The sequence below is a fragment of the Gouania willdenowi genome, chromosome 16, assembly GCF_900634775.1.
Source record: "Gouania willdenowi chromosome 16, fGouWil2.1, whole genome shotgun sequence".
Taxonomy (NCBI): domain Eukaryota; kingdom Metazoa; phylum Chordata; class Actinopteri; order Blenniiformes; family Gobiesocidae; genus Gouania; species Gouania willdenowi.
Window position 1 is genome coordinate 9196293 of NC_041059.1, and position 20615 is coordinate 9216907.

General features: G+C 36.7%; 1 protein-coding gene across 2 annotated transcripts; it reads right to left on the reverse strand.

The window, feature by feature from the left end:
• Positions 1-2020: 2020 nt before the first annotated feature.
• On the reverse strand, positions 2021-20615 carry lingo4b (leucine rich repeat and Ig domain containing 4b). Of its 2 annotated transcripts, none has more exons than XM_028471830.1 (3): positions 20325-20615; positions 4719-4830; positions 2021-4632 (listed from the first exon to the last, which is right to left on the reverse strand). In XM_028471830.1, exon 3 carries the CDS (start codon positions 4618-4620, stop codon positions 2803-2805), a length of 1818 nt encoding a protein of 605 aa, XP_028327631.1. In that variant the 5' UTR covers positions 4621-4632; positions 4719-4830; positions 20325-20615; the 3' UTR covers positions 2021-2802. The 2 variants fall into 2 exon arrangements, with proteins under 2 accessions (XP_028327631.1, XP_028327632.1); XM_028471831.1 differs by lacking the exon at positions 20325-20615 and adding an exon at positions 5893-6013.

Sequence of the window (20615 nt, forward strand, 5' to 3'; positions counted from 1 at the left end):
TGACGAGTTTCATGCGGATCTGATCCAGAATGTGGATTTGGCAGCAGGTTGAAGAGAAAGTCATTTCTATTGTTGTTTGTGGATCAATGGCTGTCAAATATGGTTTGAGAAGAGTTCTGACATTAACCTACAATTAAAGTTAAAGTGTTTGTCATGCCATCTGCAGCTCTTGACACATATTTGTTTGATAGCAAGATAACATGAAAAGTTATGAACGGATTTGGATGAAATTTTCAGGAGATGTTGATAATGGGACAAGGAACAGGTGATTAAATTGATGATGATTACTAAAAATGAGAAAATACCACTCGTGGAAATCACAATATGGGTAGATGAGCCTGCTCCTTTAAGCACGGTGGCTTATGGGTAATGTAGTAGTGGTAGGGAAGTGAGTGAATCACAATATAGGTGGAAATTAGCTAATTGGCGGAGGTCTGCACTCTCAGAGTGCTGCAAAAAGTCTGAGTAAGTAACTGTATTTTTGTTTTTTTTTGGTTATTTTTTTGTCATTTTCTTTGGGGGCTGCTGCACCAGTCCATGTCTGTTATAAACAGTCAAGGTCGACAAATACACACAGGCCAATAGTAAAGGGGGTGGCTAATAAATACCACTTTAATCTGCCTCGTTGGCTCTCATTGGAACCAAAGAGTTGTATGAAAACGAACAATATGAAAAGCAAAGCACCAGACAGACCTACATTAAAGATTGAGACATGCTGAGGTAATCCAAAGGGTTTAAATCTCTGCTCCACGTGACTGTCTCTCTATCTTTTTTCCCTCTCTCTCCCTCTATTTCTCTTCATCTCTCTCTAACTCAATTTATATTATTTTGTTCGATTTGAAAAATTATTAATTTCCTTTCAAAGTCTTGAACCTAAAATGTGGGTAATTTTTCAGTATGGAAAGTCAATATTCAAAACAATTTCCTCTGTTTTGTTAGTGTAAACGCACACTCTTAAAAATAAAAAAGTGCAATAGTTTTGCTTTTAATCTCACTTCTAAACACAAACATCATATGCAGCTCCTCAACGTGCTTTGTTTACAGTAAACACAAAAATACTGTTTAAACATGAACATTTTTTTATTGACAATTAATTAAAAAAAAAAAACAAATTTACAAAATCAACAACAAATGTGTACCTTGTTTTCCTGACATAGTAAAGTATTTCTGTCTACAGCTTATGCACATTAAGAGTGTTCTGTTTGAGTGACACTAATCTCCAGAACTAGATAAAACGATTAAAAGAACTGAGTGCACACAATCGCCCCTGACCTAAATAAATACATGATAACCAAGATCAAGTAAGCAATCGATGGTGAGAATAAAACTGAGGCACATGTTGTTATTGTACATTGTTATTATCTAATTAAAAAGAATTGTTCTTATATATATATATATATATTCTTATATATATATAAAGAAAAAACCTCAAACAATCCCAACCTAAAAACAGCCATGCAATATAATCACAGAGAAGCATTTAAGAAAAATACAAGCAGATTCTTAAAAACATGCAGTGATAATAAAATGGGAAAAGAATACATTCCTATCTATAAGATTAGCTTTTATCCACTTCACTCTGCTACATTAGTATGTTTCCACTGTAAAACAGTCTATGGAGCTCAAATATAATATCAGTTTTAAACCTTTAAACCTACATATAAAGCTTAAAGTATTGGTGACCTGTTCCATCCGTACCCTGGTTTTTGCCCTGAGTCAAATGGAATGGGCCTCAGGTGCTTTGTGTGTAATAGGCATTGAAAAAAAAGAGGTGTTTTCTATATAAACTACCTATGTGTGTGGATATACTGTATATCATGTTGCAACTAGAAAACCCATTGTTAAAACTGCTGGAAACCTTCATTTTTTTTATCAGATACAGATGTCGTATACCTTATCTTTGGATGAATAGATTGAAGATCATTTGCAAAAAAAAAAAAAAAAAAACACTTAAAAAGGTTGTGTTTACATCTACTACCGAAACACTTTTATTGACATTCTCAAAAAAGTTTAGCACTGTGGGATGCAGAATCCTGTAAATGAATGCACAGAAGTGTTTTTCCTTCATTCTGTGCACACCCCAAAATAAACATCCACCATTGTTTTGGTACAAATTTCTGTCGGTGAAACACAGGAAATGTGTTGGGAAGTCATTTTGGGGTTTTTGGGGGCAAAGACAAGGAATTACGCTAAGAATGAAATAAAAACACTTCTATGCATCTATCTAGTGTTTATGGTGGATTTCAACCTTTTACGTCTTATTTTCTGAGCAAATGATCTTTAGTTTATCCATCCGTGAGGCCAACATCTTTATCTGGGAAAAAAGGGTTTTCAGCACTCCTAAGGTGAATTTGATGATATTTTTGAGTTTGCACAATCGAATGAAATACCATGTTGACTTCTGACAGAAGAAAGCATTCTTCCTTGAGATGCCAACTCACATTTACTCACTGGCAAGTGGATACCAACATTAGCCCAAAAGTATAAGATGAATGTTTTGCAAGCACCTAGTTTCTTCTCTAAATGTGAATATTATGTGAAACTGCTGCTATCATTTACATATTGTATTGTCAAAAGTACAAGATAATGGTTGAGAATGAATGCACACAGCCTAGGATACCTCTGTCATCAATGTTCTATTCAAGGATCATGATACATTAATTAGGTAGATGACAGTCTAGTGGGTGTTGAGATGTGACTTTCGTCTCTATAATTAAAAGACGACTGGTTCGAGCCTTCACAGAAGTCTTAAGTGTTCTAGTATTTGTCTAGTGAATCAAACACAAAGAATGTTCATCACCTTCAAATGAGCTTCATTGTAAACCTGCCCCCATCTCCTCCATCTCCCCCTCCTCCACCCATGGAAGACCTTGGAACAAAGTCAATAGTTGCAGTGTGTTTGATCTGGCCTTTGCTTTGACTCCAGAAAAACATGAAGACAAAGCAGATGGCCACCGAGCTGAGGAAAGAGAGGAATCCCATGGTAGTAGCAATGATGAGGGTCTTGGCATCAAATGGGTAGGGTTTTGCTATCTGAGCTGAAGAATTTGCTGCTTTAGGATTCGAAGGCTCCCCCCAGCCTTCTTCAGTGTAAAAAGAAGGGCCGGTTCTGTTTCTTGGGACTTCCTTGACGTATAGGCCAAAGCTCAGGCTTTCGTTACCAGCTGCATTACTTGCTAGGCACTGGTATGTGCCACTGTCCTGAACTTGAGCAAAACGTACCTCCAGAGTGCCATTTGCTAATACCCTAATCCGTCCAGTTGATGTCACAACATTTTTGTGTGATGAGATCCAGGTTATAGATGGTGATGGATCTCCTTCAGCCTTGCAGGACAACAGAACAGTGGAACCCTCTTCTACTCGTGCATCCCTTGGTTTGCGGTCCATGATACGAGCTGGACGGCAGGTGAAGAGTTTCGGTAACTCCTTCTCTGAGAATTCTCTAAAGACACGCCTTCTAACTGCATCAGGAGAGGTGCAGGACGGCTGATGTCCATCAAAGTTCAAGCGCAGTCGGCGGCGGACAACCCAAAGAAGTCGACAGTCACATGCAAGAGGGTTTCCGTCCAATCGCAAAATTTGGAGGTTTCCTACTGAGTGAAAGGCGCTCTCCTCTAAAGTAGTGAGTTGATTAGATGTCACGTTAAGCATTCGAAAATAAGGCAGTCCCCTGAAAGCGGCTGGTTCAATTCTGATCAGACTCCCACCAGCTAGGTGAAACTCCTGCAGTCTTATCAGGTCCCCAAGAAGGTTACCTTGTATAACGGTGATGGGATTGTAAGATAAATCCAGGATTTTGAGATACACCAGGTTTCGAAGTGCTGAGTAAGGGACTGTACTAAGGTTACAGCTACTGATAACAAGAGACGTCAAATTAAGACCATTTAGGCTGTTGCCCGCTATTGTCTCAAGTGTTGGCCAGTTCATAATTTGAAGGCTACGAAGGCGGTGGAGCCGCCGGAAAGCGTTGTTGGGCAGTGTTGAGATGGTAAGGCGTAGCATGCGGAGACGTGCCAGGTTTTGTAGCTGAGACAATGCTTCAGTGGGAATGGAGGTTAGGTTGCTGCGGTCTAAATTAAGCTCTTGCAAATTCTGCAGGCCAAAGAATGCCCGCTGGGAAATAAAAACCAAATCATTCTCTGATGCTTCCAGTTTCTGCAGGTTCACCATTTCTTTAAAGGTATAGTCTAGAAAAACAAGAATTTCATTCTGGCTCAGATCCAGAAAGCGAAGACTAGAGAGTCCAGAAAACACCCCAACTGGGATAATCTTGAGACGGTTATTCTTAATCCTAAGTGTCCTGAGACTCTGAAGACCCTGGAAAGCCTCCACCTCAATCATCGAGATGGAATTATCGCTGAGGTCCAACTCTTGAAGTTGTGGAAGGCTGTGAAACTGGCGCCGTCCAACAGTCTTAATCTTATTATAAGATAAATCCAAACGCCTGGCATCGCTAGAGAAGCCCTCTGGAACTGAATTTAAATGTTTACCAGAGCATATCACTTCTTTGGCCTCGGATCGACACACACAGCGTAGAGGGCAGCTGCCTGCAAACACCTCCAATTCAAACTGGAGCAGGAAGCTCCACAGCAACCATCTGACCACCGACTCCACAAACATGTTGCCTCCAGTCTGAAAAACAAGGAAAATACATTGACATTTTCTCTTCTAAAGCAAACAAAAACTATTTCAATGAGATTGATTTATTTGACTTGTACCTTTTGAGTCTTTCAAGCAGTTTTTCATTACCAGTCACATTCACGCAGGAATCCAACTTGAGTTAAGTTTTCTGTTGAGATGTTTTCTTTTCAACACCATGTTGAGATTATCCTGAACAATGGAGAGGATGAGCAAAACATTAGAAACTGTAATAAAGAGAGTGAAAGACAAGTCGTTATTATAAGACTTGGATCTTTTCGGAGTCAGTCACACCCCAGATCATCGGGGCCTAATCTTAGAGCCTCAGCAATGCATGTTTGAAATGTTTAACACATCCTAATTTAATGAAGCAACCATCAAGCAGCGCTACGGAATTATTAATAACAAGTCACTCATTATGATTAGATGCATTAAGGCAAAGAGAAATTTAAATCATGTGCGTTCCTCCAGGACCTGAGGTAAACATCCTTGTAATGAATCTCAGCTTATATAACAACTGTTTACCAGTCTGGCTCATTCACATGGGGCTCAAAGTAAAACCAAAGCAGAGGCGATAGATTCAAAACCAACAGAGCCATAAGTTTCTAACCAGGCTGCGCCAGCCAGGGTATTAAATGATTCATTTGGCAGCTGCTGGCTTTGAAAGCGACTGGGGTACAAACAAGAAAGAAAGACAAGAGTTATCTCCAGATAAGAGTTTTTCTCATGGTGTTTGTTTAGAAAATACATTTAGAAATAGATTACAGGAATGTTTTCATTGTCATTGGTTTTACATTAATATACACTTTGCTATGGCTCATGTTGTACCAGGAACTAAATAGAGCTCCAACGGCAGAATGGATAAATGTATTCCTGATTCCTATCTATGGTTACACATGATACCAGGATGAAAACATAGTTATCCACGCACGCACACACACATTTGCCTCTGCAGTAATCAAAACATAGCTGCAAAAAACAGCAATGTTACGAGTCGAGGAGTACAGTTGCAAATAGTCAATTAAAAAGGCTCTTGTGTGAAATATTAAACATTTGCTATTAACAATTCATAATCTTTCTACTTTCTGAGTGAAAACGAACGAAAAATTGTTGTTCAGCCACGTTTGGGATCTGCTACAGCAAAATGTAAAGAATTTAAGTTCAAAGTTGCAAGGTTTTCCTTAAAGCCAAACAAATGAATCACAAAGAGTGCAAAAAAATCACAATCCCGATGGTAAACAAGCTGAATCTGACCTGAAGCAGCTGCAGCCTCTCACTCTTCACCATTAGAGACAGTTTGGTGTGGACCCGCCCTGCAGCCTTCCCTCTGAGTGCTCAGCACTCCCAAAGCGCCCCCAGCTTTTGTCAGGTCTCTGCTCTACTGAGCACTGACTCACTAAGCAACACTTGTGCTCTTAAAGTTCTTGGACTCATTTCAGTCTCAAATATCAGAACGATACATACAACTGTAAGCTAAATATTCAAATATCAAACTCAAGCAGAAGTCCACAGCTCAGATGACATTTTATCAACCAAAGCTTTACCCAAAGATAAACAAATCCATTTTCTAATCTGTTTACCATTCCGTGTGAGATCAATAAGAGCCATTGGTAATCAAATGTGTTGCCAACTGAGCAATGAGAGATGGAGACGGGCAGCTGTGAAATATCTTCAGCTCAGAGGCTGAGAATTCTTTCAGCCAATGAAAGTTCAGAATCCCTCCTCCCTTTCCTTCTTATCTCTGTGCATATAATAAAGCTGGAGTCCAGCCAAAGGTCGTGATCTCAGCCACAGCCACCGCTGACCCTATGCATCAAATTAGAAAGCTGAGGAATAAGTAATTTTGTCATCTATTTCTCACCTTGCCCAAGGCACAGTCACAGGAGTGTCCCGTTACAGTGTTCATTACACTAAGTATTTTCTATTACCCACAGCCACTCGTTGTTTCTAATAATGATTCTGTATTAAGTTAAAGCTGAGTGACAGTTAAAGAGTGATTATTGAAGTGAAGGACTCAAGTCCCATCAGCACGAACATTTGGTTTGGTATTAATGAAGAAGAAGAATTCTAAAAACTCCTTACTTGAACTTTGATCACAATTATGAAATGTTTATCACATTTTCAATGAATTTGAGGTAATATTGAACTTGGGTGGCATTGCTGCATCATAAACAGAAGAAAAGTAATTCTGTATGAGTTTGCATGGTCTCCATGTATCGACTGGCTGTTTTATCTTACAATCTAAAATACAAGTTTGTTATTTTCACAGTAATTTCAAAACAGACAAGGGACCCAAATTGCCAGTAGCGCTATGAGGACATATTTTGTGTCATTAGCTTCCATCACTGCGAGGTAATAAAGTGAACTAATTACCAGTGGTAATGTGTGTCATTACGCAGGAACTTCAAAATGTAGGTTGATAAAATTTGTTAATTAGTCACTGGAGAAGAGAATGTAAAACCGATGTGAAGATGCAGGGAGGACATGCAGTGTCCAAGTGTCCTTGGGCAAGGCACTGAACCCACAGTTGGCACCAATGGTAGACTAGCACCTTGCATGGCAGCTCTGTCCCATTGGTGTGTGAATGGGTGAATGTGCTGTTATATTAAAGTGCTTTACAACTTCAGTGGTCAGAAAAGTGATATATAAATCAAGTCCGTTCACCATTTATCAATTCTTCTCATGACATAAAGGAAACAGTTTTTCTTTATGCAAAGAAAACGAGTCTGGAATTCTCAAGATTTCCTGATAGAAAGCTTTGATAGGCCAGGAGACGCTGTTTAAAGATAAAACCTTGTAAAGAAGATAAACAAAAGTGTTTGTACTGCATATTAATGAGGCATTTGCTCAAATGCTTCATACTAGTGTCTCTGTCGGAAAACGTGTCTAAATAAAAGCTGGTTGATGGATTGAACATGATAACAGAGAGCGACGCGGGTCGTGGACCTACAACCTTTTGGCTTTTTTTGACGCATTGCTGAACTCTATCACAAGTGGCCCCATTTAAACATTTCAGATGTCTTTGTTGACAAATGCCACCACCTGTTTCTCCAAAGTCCATTCTAATATGTTTGGCTTTTTCTTACTTTGTTAGATCTGATGAAGTAAAGCCTGACTACAGATGTTCCAGCAAAAAATCATTTGTTACAAAAACATCTTCCTCTGAAAGTCAAACAGGGGTTACTTGATAAACTTCTGTATGACTTTGGCACAAATCCAATGTTATTATTCAGATAATCCTCAGTTTAAATTGAAATAAATTGACTTTTCTTTGTTCTGCCATCTGATAAAACTCTGTGAGCTTGGCTGCTGTATTAAAACTTTGGCGTTCTACCAGTTGAAGGTAGAATTACCTGTAAAGATTAAACAATGTATGATTTATCTGGCTCATCTTTTCTGTGTATCTGCTGTGTGTGTATCAGGCAGGGTTGGGGTCAATTACATTTTTCAGTTACAATTACGTTTTTAATTACCCATGTTTATTTACAGTTCAATTATGATTACAGTGACCAACATTTTTTTTCCAATTACAACATTTATTTATCCTCAGATAGTCAATTACAATTACATTCTCAATTACTAAAGTTCAATTCTAATTAATCACAATTACTGAGCCTGAAATATAAAACCTAATTAACGTTAATGTTCTATCTTGTGTTAGCTTTCTGTTAGCATCCCTTATGATAACGGGTCCTAAATCAGCTGTAAAATACACTAAAAACTAATTTATTTCCTATCTACTGTATTAGTTACCTTGTTAGGCTTTCTAATCAATTAAAATATAGGTTTTATTATTTTTGGTGTGGGCGTCTGAGGCTTTTTTGTGTCAGTATGGTCATCAATTTAAATATTTTTTCAATGATAAAATGTGGCAAAGATTGATATGAAACATATTTTAATAATTGTTAACTACATATGTGTAGAACTGTACATAGAACTGTAACATGGTTCCACAGTTTTGAGTTAAATTATAATTGACAATTTTTTATAGAATTTTCACGGCAATTACAATTACAAAGTCAATTATCTACACTCAATTACAATTGAATTACAATTACGACAGCAACGGATTTTTAAAATTACAATTATAACCATGCCATAATTGTAGTTTTTTTTTTTTTTTTCTTTAATAATTGCACTTAATTATCAATTCTTTGACTATGATTGAGCCCAACCGTGGTATCATGTGGGTGACCTGTATGAGAACAACATCCTAAAGTGTTCAATAGACGATCTCAGCTCTAACAAAACATTTAACACATTGAGTCATTTCTCTTAAGAGCTAACTAGCTCCTTTTATGCCCAAGTTCACAGGCAGCAAAGTTCTACAGTGAACACTGAGTCATATTATAACACAGCCAGAGGCAGGAATAAGGCAACGACTCATTATTAAGACAAATACTCTTTATGGATAATTAAGGCTTCTTTAGCTGTTCTGTGCTTTTTTGTTATCTGTTTTTCCTTATAACCCAATCCCTTCCTGTTACTAGTTTAAAAAACTTGCAATAGCTGATACATATCTAGCTGGTGTCATTAGGCAGTTCAGTTTGGGGTTAAAGCCCCAGATATTATTTATTATCAGCCCCAAATATAGTACTTTTTTCTTTTTTTTTTAAATAAACTTTTCGACGGTCCTTGAACGCCCCTTCTTTACCGCACAACAACAGAGCAACATCAACTGTATTCTCTGCCATCTGTGATGCCAACATTAGGGCAACCGTACGTCCACTGTCATATACTGAGTGTGCATCGTACTGAGATTGTATATGCGCACATGCACACTACCGGAAAATGAAAAAAAAAACAATAATTCATTTTTGTTTCCTGTTGTTTTCAAAGTGAATAGATACGTGTTTTATTTGTTATTGGATTAGGTCAGGGTTAGGTTAGTGTATTAGGGTTAGGCACGGGCGCAGGACATCTTTCCTCCCCCAGGTGAGTCATCCTCATCGTTTGTTTGTTTTTATTTTCTTGGTGTGTCTTAGTGGGGCAATGAAGCAATGAAAAATAAAAGAAATTTAAAGTGAAAAAGAAAAATTAAAAGTAAAAGAAAAATAATTTAAATATTTAGACACCCTAGACTTGGAACCAAAAAAAAAACTAAACTAAAAAACAAGGCGGTCCCCCAGGAGAAACTGTCACCCAGGGTCAACACAAGTCCAAACCACAGCAACCTGGAAATAAAATTAATAAAAGGATCATCATCACACAAACAAATAAAAACTCATAAAATGAGTTAAGGAAATATTAAAGAAACATAAAAATTAAAAAAATAAAGCACAATTCATAAAAGTGGGGGTTGGGGTTAGGGCCATGGGTAATGGTAGTTTTTATTTGGAATAGGTTAGAGTTAAGGTGATAATCTGAGTACAAAGGTAAACTCAGTATGTGACACCAGATTTTCTCTGGGATATTTTCACCCTAAACAACATAGTCTGCAAGATAAATGGATGATGAAAAACAATCACTTGTCTCACTTTACTCTGAAATAACTTGAATGTAACTTTGGATGTCTGGGGATAAGCAGTAGTTATTTAAAGCTAATAAACTGCATATTTTGTTTATTTAGGTAAAGCATTAGGAAACATTTTGCATGCGCAATAAAGCATACAAAAAATGTACTGCGTACAAGCAAACATTTTTTTGAACGTTCATTAATATGAACTGTCCCTACTTAAATAAATAAATAAATAAAAGAGCTATTTTTAACTTGTCAAAGTAAGAATTACAACTGCCTGACTCCAAATTCCATTGAAATTGACTGGATCAAAACAACAGAATGAGGATAATAGAGCACGAGCGTGTGTGTCTGTGGTTTGTGTTTGTGAGCTGACGTGGGGGCGGAGCTCTGTGTTAGTGTAAGTTTCCCTTTTATTATGCTCGTGGCACCTGCTGATGCCTGAAAACCCCTGAGACGTCCTGCAGGCAAGCAAACAGTCAAAGGTTTAGTGGCTTTTACAGATGTCAGGTGCAACGCAGGGAGACAAAAGGAGTCTGTTTGTTAAAAACAAACAGGAATAGATCAGAAACTAATCTGTGGTGCTTAAAAAACATCTGATTGGGTTCTTGGACCTACTCTTCTTTTTTTTTTTTATGTCATGCATTTCATTTACATCCATCATAATAAAGGGTTGATGATATTTATCAAGCACTGAACCTGTATGCATTACATTTACTTTGTATTGTTTATAAAGCAATGTAATATGCATTGATCCCTGTCAAATAAACAACAATAAAGTAAATAAATTTAGAGATTTTAAGTGTCCGAACAACTTTGAAATGTTTTTTTATATATATATCAATTTGTGGAGTAAAGTTATGGAACAGAAAATGTTCAAACATGTTCAGTTTAAAAACACGTATAAAAACTTGATTTTCACAAGGTACAGGAATGAATCTGATCACTAATTAACTGCGTTTAATCTGATTGGTCGACTATGATGTGATGCGTTTGATTGTTGTCTGGTCATTTCATTTTTTTGTAGTTTCACAATGTCCGGTAATCATTTTAAAACAAAAAAAAAAACAATAATTTACTGAGTAACAGTTGGGTATAGAAATGTAACAAATTACTTTATTTCTTTTAAAAAGTGCTTAAGTGCTGATAAAACTACTGATTCCAAAATATACTCAAAAAAGTGAAATTATCCATAAAAGCTATTCAATTACATTAACGTGAGTACTTGTAATTCATTACTTTTACCATTGCTAATCACCAGTTTTTGTGTTTTTTTTCTGTTTTGATAATTAGCTATGGACTATTTGTGGATGTGTAGATTGTGTGTTTAATGATACATACTGTATATGGGTAATTAGTTGTATTATTAGTTGTAAAATAAAAATGGGTAGTATACAAATAAAGGGGTAGGATTAATTAAGTTTACTCTTCTTCCGACTCCAGTGTTGGTGGATCATATCAATCTGTTCTGCTATTGTAATTCATCATTTTATATTTTCCTTTTTTTTCAACTGTTGTTCTTTTGTAAATGTACATGTTCAAAAATAAAGACATCAATCAATCAATAAATATAAATATGAATAAACTGACTGCTCATAACAAAAAGCAGAGAAACTTATTAGGATAAAGCTCGACATGTGAACTAATAAGACTAACGCATTAACAGTTTGAGCGTTTACACGCTAATGTAACATGTGGTAAAAGTGGGTCACAGTTCTGATGATGTGGTCATCCACCACATAAGTCTTGTCCCAGACTGTGATGGGACCAAAGTGTGGTAATGCAGTTGTAATTCCTCATTCTGACAAGAGGAGAGTTAAGACTCGGAGCAACAACATGCCAAGTGCCCCGTCTGCAACGTTAATAATAGCACAAATAATGAGGGAAGGGAATTAGTTTCAATACAACTCCTGTGTGATCTGACAAATGAGGTCGTCTGAGCTCACACGTGCAACGCTTTGGGTTCAATGATGTACATCAGAGATGTTATGGATGAATAACACATGAAAATGGATCGGACTTAAGGGGGATAGCGAGCTCCTAACTTGGAATAGGTATTGTAGATAGTTGTAAATCATTAACCAAGTCAGGAATATGTGTGCAAAACCATTCTATTGATATCAGGAGGGAGATCTGATACAAATTGGTCTTCGTCGACTCGAGCTATTTGGAAAAAAAAAAAAAAACCTTGTTAATTTATATAGACAAGAACGTTAAATAGGAAATAAAAACTTTTCTGTCAAGTATTATTTCACCACCTCCACATGAAAACAGTCTAGGCACCTCAATTTAGCAATTGCGCTAATGTGACAAGGACACATTAATCCGACATGAGCAAGTTTAACTGAGTAAAAACAAATACAGATTTAATTTATTAGACAAAAATATAGTGTAGGCTTCATATATGAATGCATTGGTGATCAATTGCTCGAACAAAAGTGTAAAGGGTTGAAATTGCTGCTTGAAAGTTTGTTTTCATTTCCTCTGTAAATTATCTTGACATTTTCAGAAAAGATTTATGCATTGCATTGTGGAATAGGGAGTTTTGTAGACATGCATAGAAGTGATTTTACTTCATTCTCATTGTGATTTTTTGCATTTAACCCCAAAAACATGGTCATTGTGGTCGGACTCTATATCCCACAATGCAATGTGTGAAACTTTTAAATGGTAATTTCAATCTTTTACATCGTTTTCCAGCCAATGTATTGATTTTGAGGCCTACACTATGTCTTCATCTGATCACCTTTTTTTTTTACGGTGGCTTAGTGGTTAGCAGGTCTGCCTCACTGCAAGAAGGTCCTTGGTTCAAGCCCTGGTGTGGACACTTGGAACCTTTCTGTGTTGGAGTTTGCATGTTGACCCCGTGCTTGCGTGGGTTTTCTCCAGGTACTCTGTCTTCCTCCACAAACCGAAAAACATGACAGGTTAATTTGAGTGTCTAAACTGACCGTAGGAATTAATGTGTGTTGCCCTGGGATGGACTGGCACCTTGTCCAGGGTGTACCCCTGCCTAATGCCCAATGAGAGCTATAGACACGCATAAGTAGGCCGCAAATCAGCCTGTTTGTGTAGAGCTGCTCAGAAAGTGACTTTTCAGAGGCTAAAACTCCGGAAAACAGGCGAGTTTGGGAAAATAAACCTCAAATATTATGTTTTTGGGGTTCTTAGAACAAATGGAGATGGGTGAAAAATAGCATGATATGTGACCTTTAAAGAGTTGTGTCACAAATGATTATTGATGGATGAGAAAAAAGCCTGTGTGCATGTAAAAAAAATGAAAAATCTATGTAATGTAAAAAAAAAAAAAACTTTACAAATCTGTGTTCAAGCACCCCAAAGGGTACACGTACCCCAGTTTGGGAACCACTGACCTATTGCTTAGGACAAGAAAGGAAGTTCTCTTGTTAGCCTAAATATTGCAACAGTTTAGCTGCTCCTGCTACATGAAGTTACTTGTTTTCTCAAAGACAATGCACCAGATGACAAGATCATGACATTTGCACATAACTGAATCTTGATTTTCAGAAAGCTACCGTGTGTATTCTAGAAATAGTGCTCACACGTAGAGAACAAAGTTGTTTCCTCGTCTTCTTCTTTCTATAACGTGTTGGGTTTGCAGCATCACAAAGTGACCTTGGACAAATGAATGTAGACAGTCGAGACAAAGATATGAAATTATGATTGAACTCCCAGACGGTTAATGGCTGCTTTAATGTCGGGACACTAAACAATCCTTTGAATAGATGCTTTTTACTTTGCCAAATCATGGAAGGTCTGTTCCTTCCAGCAGTGAGATCAATCAGTCTGAAAAGCAGAGAGGGAGAGGAACTAAAAGGACTCAACATTTGGATTGTGTCTGAGGGGCCAAACTCTGAAAGATGAGGTATTTAATCTTGTTCACTTTTAACAATTGCACTCAAAGCCTAGTCTGAGGAAAGAGAGAGCTATCTAAGAGCAGCATCGCCTCAAAGATGGTGTTTCGTGGTTTGTATTATTAGCTGGGTTTCCATTGTAGATTTTTGCAAAATAAAAGCAATATTTCTTAATGTTGACAAAGTATAATTGTGCTTTGAACGTGTATCCATTAAACGTTGTTTTGGGCAGAAGCATGGTAACTCTTGTGAAAAGCAAAGACCAAAAACCAAAACAAAAGGGGTACATGAAAAGAAAAATAAATAAATAAATAAATAAATATTGCAAATGTTGAATTTTTGGAATGTGCAAAGATTTTTTTTTTTTTTCAACAGAAAAAAATACAATTTCGATTTACTCAGTTTCAAAACAGTAAATTAAATTTCAAGTTGTTACTTTTGAATTCAAAAGTACAAATCTCATGTTTTTGTATTATACGTTGGGTCGTCTCATTCTTATTGTTTTTCAGGTTTGTTCTCGCCTTCATTTGCTGATTACTTAAATGACCTCACCTGTTTCTCCCTTTCATTGTCTGAGTGATTGCCTCCCAATCACAAGGTATGGGAGTGGGCGTGGCCAATACGTGATACCAGTAAGTGAGCCTGGTGGGAGGACTTCATATGACTATTTTTAATTGGCTGATGCTTATATATAAAAGGTGTGACAACAACCACAAATGTTTGCTAACCCTGATGAAGACCGTGCTTGGTTTAAACATCTTTTAGTGAAAACTGCTCAACCTTAAACACTTTGAGCAGCCAGTCATTCCCTTGCCTTTGTTTTAGGCCAGACTTAATTAGTTTAGTTTTTGTTTATTCATAACCATTATTAATTCATGTCCAGCAAGTTTTATGACTTATTGGCAATCAAGAAAAATGTTTCAGCAGCAAAATGAGAACAAAAACACAACATCTATCAAATGGGTATTTCCAATGATAGCCTTTAAAAAAACAAAAAACAAACATGCGCTCATTTCTATTTCTGGACAACATTTTACACTTGCGGCCATGGATTCTGCAATAGTTCAATCTGATGATATGAGAAGTGTGAGAGTAACTAAACCCCAAAAACCATTTTTTCCTGCTGAAAACAAACTAATTTGGGTATGAAGTAGTGCTATTAAATGGTCCTGGTTCAACAATTGACATTTTAGTCAGAGTATTTAAATTTGGTGTATTTTGTTGTAAAAATGTGAGAGTGACTGCCCTCTATTGGTTTAAACCTGGCTTTTACAATTAAATGTTGTGCTGCTGGTCAGTGATTCTCAACTGGGGGGTCAGGACCCGAAAGTGGGTCGCGGACCAGTACTGGGTGGGTCGCGGAAAGCTGGTCAAAAATAATATCTCTCATGTTGGACTTTTTTTTTTTTTTTAAATAAACTTTTTTTTTGACAGGCATGTTGTGAAATGCACGTTGCACACGAAGATATATAGATTTAATTTTGTCTGAAAGTGGGTCGCAAATTAATGACCATGGCAAAATGTTGGTCCCAGGGTGAAACCAGTTGAGAACCCCTGCTGTTAACAATTTGGCAGCTTCTTACGTCACGAAACACAACTGTTGGCTCCGCCCCTTCTATAAAAACTAGCAGCTGTTGTCTCTATAATCTGTGGTGAGTAGTTTGGATTCAGAGAACTGTGAATAGAGAGGTATAGAGTATTGAGTTGGTAGATTGCATAGCATACATTGTTCTTTGGAGATTTCATAGTAGAGGCTTAACCAAAACCTCAGGGTTTAGTTTCTCTTTTATGGTTTCATGATTTCACCATTTAATACATCTGGTGGATGCATAGAGCGACATCAGAGGGATAAAAAGTTTTCATTCCAGCACTCAATCTTTTGTTCTTTTTATCTGTTGTTTCATTTACGTCTCCGAAGAGAAGTTCTGTTTGACTCACAGGTTCACACAGGTTCCAGAAATCGATCTTAATCAGTTTTAAAGCCACCAATAAAGAACAAACACAGGACATATCCTCGCTGACTGACAGATAATCTATGGGTGAAAATAAATGAAAAGCCCCACTGTCATAAAAAACACACCCACACAACCAGATTGTTGTGTTGACACATTCTTTTTTTTCTCCTTTTCATTCCCAAAATGCTAAGAATCTCTAACCTTCTAATTGGGAGAGACTCCAGCAAAGTTCACCTAAAAAGACTCAAGGCGATTCCACGCCTTTGGTGACTTAAAGCTGCAATATGTAAGTTTCAGCATATTATACTACAGTGTTCTGAGAGGACACTGGAGCTCTGCGCCTTCTCTTGGCTTCGTATTCAACCTTTAGAAATCAAGGAGTGGGATGTTCTCTTTGAGCCAATCAGAGATCTTTTTACAAACTAAGAGGTCCATAAGCTGTTTTGGGCGTTACAATTATCTGCTCGACTAAAGTTGAATCGCGTTCACGCACTGTAGTTAGTGAAAGTCCAATGGTGGACGTTCCTGCTGGAAAAGTCCTTATCACGGCGTTAGACACAACAGCTTACACGGCAAGGCAAGCCAACAAAAGGAAGACCAACATAGAGAAGTGAGAGTCAAAGAAAGAAAGTGAGATCAACCAAATAACAGAATTGCGCCTTCACGAGGATGCCGGTCAACAACAGTAACTTAGGAAGTCTGGCTGTGTTCAAAATGGCATACTCCGTACTATGCACTACAAACATGAGTATGTACTGTTTACTATATACTAAGTATGGTTGGGATTATTAGGATGGTGACCGTTCCCACTGAAATTTACTTCCAAGAATTTTTGATTTTTAGCTTGAAGCCAGTCCCAGGACGGTTTTACATTCTGCTCGCAACGCATCATGGGTGGTTTAGTATGACTAGTGTGCCAACCGTGCATACTTAGGAAATGTCCCAATATAGTATACATCCAGTTATTTCTCGCATACTCAATCTTTGCCTACTAACTAATGTGAAAGCACTGCATACTAGTTTTGACGTCAGATCCAGTATGAGTAGTACGTTAGTATGCGATTTCAAACACAGCCTAAGTCAGATTCTACATACTGCAGCTTTTAAATGAACGTAGGACACTGACAAAGCGAACATACTTTTGAATCTCATATAAAAGTCAAGTAATCTTTGAGAAAGGGTCAAGAGTTCAAGATGAATATCTCTACTGAACAAAACTGAAAAAGACAAACACTTTTTCTAAAAGGTTTGCAGAACACAGAAAGAAACGCTGGCCCAGTGAAAAAACTCTTGAACATAAAGATGCTTTTTCATGGCCAAACAACAAAAGGCTGCTGCTGACACATGCCCTGGGCCAATTACATTCAAGTCTTTATTCCTATGGCAGTTTAGATCTGATGCTTTTCCATGTCTGCATCATGACTGCAAATGGCCATGTGGCCCACATAGCACAATAAGTTCAACGGATATAAATCCTGGCCTAGATTCAGTCCAAAAACCAGTTTTGTGGCACCACTTAGAACAAAGTACTATTTTGGTGTAAAACTCCTCTTCACACAGTGATCTCAGTTTGTTTTCTGTTTTAACATTAAGCTTTAAGTTCTGCTGTACTGCTATGCTGCTGAAAACTGACACAGTTGACCAAAGCTGAGTATTTAAAACTTCATCAATAGTTCAGATAGAGTCATTGTTGACTTAAAATCTACAGGAGACTTTCCTTTAATTCCATAGTGTCGGCCTCATAGATCAATAAACCAAAGATAATATGCTTGAAAAATAGATGTAAAAGGTTGAAATTGCTGCTAGAATTTTGTAGTTTAGATCTCCAGTGTGAATTATTTACATTGTTGAAAAAATTCTGTGCATTGCATTGTGGAATTTAATTTATTCTTACGGTGATTTATTGTACTTCTTCGCCAGACAAGAAGGACAGTGATTTGCTTGACACCATTTTTGTTCCCTGGATTTCCTGTTATATCACCTCACTTTGTGAGATATTCAGAATAATAGAAGTTTATTTAAATAGGGACAATACAATTTCACAGAGTAACAATACTGTGATGTTTTGTAAGAAAAGTTCATATTTAACGCAAGATTCCTACTTTTGTCTCTCGTTGGGCTTTTACATAAAATATTAAAATAAATGGACTAAAATTTAAATGTAAAGATGCTAAAACAACATTGTGCACACAAAAAACCGCATTGCTACATCAATAAAAGTTGGTAAAATTGAAATTAAACTTTAGTCGTTGAGAATGTAGCTGTAATTGATTCATAATTATAAGAGAAAATGCTGGTTATCGTAAGCATAGTTGAATTGTGATTGAACATGGATAGTTGAAAACTTAATTGTAATTGAAAAATGTAATTGAACCCAACCCTGGTTCATAAAAACACCAGAAATGTGTTGGAAGGTCACCTTGGCAGTATTTTTTGGAGTGGTAATACCAAGGAATGAAGGAAAAAAACTTCTCTTACGGGACTCCACATCCTATAATGTAATGCACAAAACCATTGCGAAAATGTCAAACAGTGGCCATTTCAAGATTGTTAAGTGTTGTACTTTCTTTGAGAAATGGAAACTAAACTAGTCACTAATAATTAGCAAAATGTGGGGCATCTGAGTTCAGTTGACTGAGGTGAGATTAGCATTATCTCCATATGGTTTTTGTCCAATTTCACCTCACCAATTGTAAATAATACCACTAAAAAGCTTCCTAAAGAACATAGCACACAGTATGTCATAACAGACACCTTATATGATAAACCATAGGCTGTGTTTATGTGATCAGGGCTGAATCCACACTAATTAAAACACTGCCGTGGTGCAGCAAAGCAGAGAAACTGGCTGAGAACTTTTCAGAATTTTATTTTTGCCCCAGGGTTAATATCAGATGAAGTCCAAAGAGACTATGGAAAATACCAGTGGGGATAAATCATTACCCAACAAGGAGACTGACATACTTCTTCTGCATAAAACGCCCTCTGATTAAATTGCCCATTTGGCTGAATCCCAAGCGTCAAATCCTTCGTCCTCCCTTGATGGTAATCTGCTCCTCCTGAGCCACACCGATGTGATGTGCCCTCATTATGACAGTTTGATGTTGCAGTGTGACTTTACCACAGCGCTGTCACGGAAACGCTAATCTGGCAATGTGACGAGCATGTGTACATCAATTTTTGTTTAACAAGAAGTTTTTTTTTTTCTCTCTGTATGTCATTCTCTTTTTGTTTCATCAGGATATACTGTATATACTGTAAGTGTGAAGTATGTTGAATTTGAATGAAATCACAACCATCAGCAGGACCTCCCATTGCTCCTGCCTGTAATCCTGCTGGAGCACAGTTCAAATACACGTCTGCTCTGCCATTTTTAGGTTTATGGAGCAAACTGGAGAGGATTTGTGTTCTCAAAACGTAACACGATTAAAACATCTGCAATTAAAGAAAAACAGACGGAGAATGTCCGAAAACAACCACCTGCGCTTTCAATAAAGAAAATAAACTTTTATGATGCGGCATCTATGATTTATATAATAAGCATTAGAAAACATTATAGAACATGAAATAATTGCTGAGCTAATATCGGTATATTGGGATAATATATGAAAAAAATGAAATATCAAAATCTTAAAATTAGTTAACCTAGTTTACAAGGTGGACTAAGAAAAAATATAAAAACAAATTTCCCTGCTTTTTTCTTTTCTTTTTTTTACATTTTTTGTTTAATAGTTTAATGCCATCAGTCAAAAATGTACAAGTTTGACAAAACATAAAACATGACACTTGCAAATGTAGCATTTGAACTCAACCAGCACTTTCACATTTCAAGAAAAAAAGATGAATAAAAAAATTACTATAATGAAGTTTCTAAGAGAAAAATGTTGTTTTTTTTTTTGTTTTCTTTTTTTTTTAAAGGCAATAAAAAGAGCTTTCCTATGGACATTTAGAGATGAAAAATTAAACTAAATAATGCAACAACTACAATAGAGACTCTTAGTTATATTACTACAAATAAAAGCAAGCAATGAATAACTAATGTGAATAAAAGAGCAATAAAAATGCTCCACAAATGACAAAACCAAACAGAATTTATTTTCTTTAAAGTGTGACTTCTTATTAGAAAATAAGGAGAGAAAATTCATCATTTTAAAAAAAAAAAAAAAAAAAAAAAAAAATAGATTCAGAAATATCCAGTGAGGAAATACTGGTATTAAATCACACACCATTGTGCTACATGTGGTCATTTATAGACTATGGATAAGACTTTTTAAGAGTCAAACAAAATAAAGATAAAAACAAAACCATGAATCATGGTAGCAATTTGTATCAAATTTAAAAGCTCATAAATCTGTTGAAATACCTCAAAGTAGGAAAGATAGTTTGATTGAAACTCACCATTTGAGGCTTATGGAGGAGAAACCATCAACAACAGCACTTTGCATGACTCCAAAGGACAGCATCTCTGTTTGGGACACTCTTCACCTTCCTCTTCCTCTCTTCTCTTCATCAGACCTCACTTCACCAATGTCTGTCATTAGGCAGGAGTCCTTTACTTCATCCTAAATTCTCTTTTACTCTTGTATTTATTCCAAATGCAGGAAGAAAAAACAACAACTCTGGGGAGAGTGTTTACAGATAATTGTGCTGCTGTTATAATTCAGGTCGACTGGCTCTTTCTGACTGACT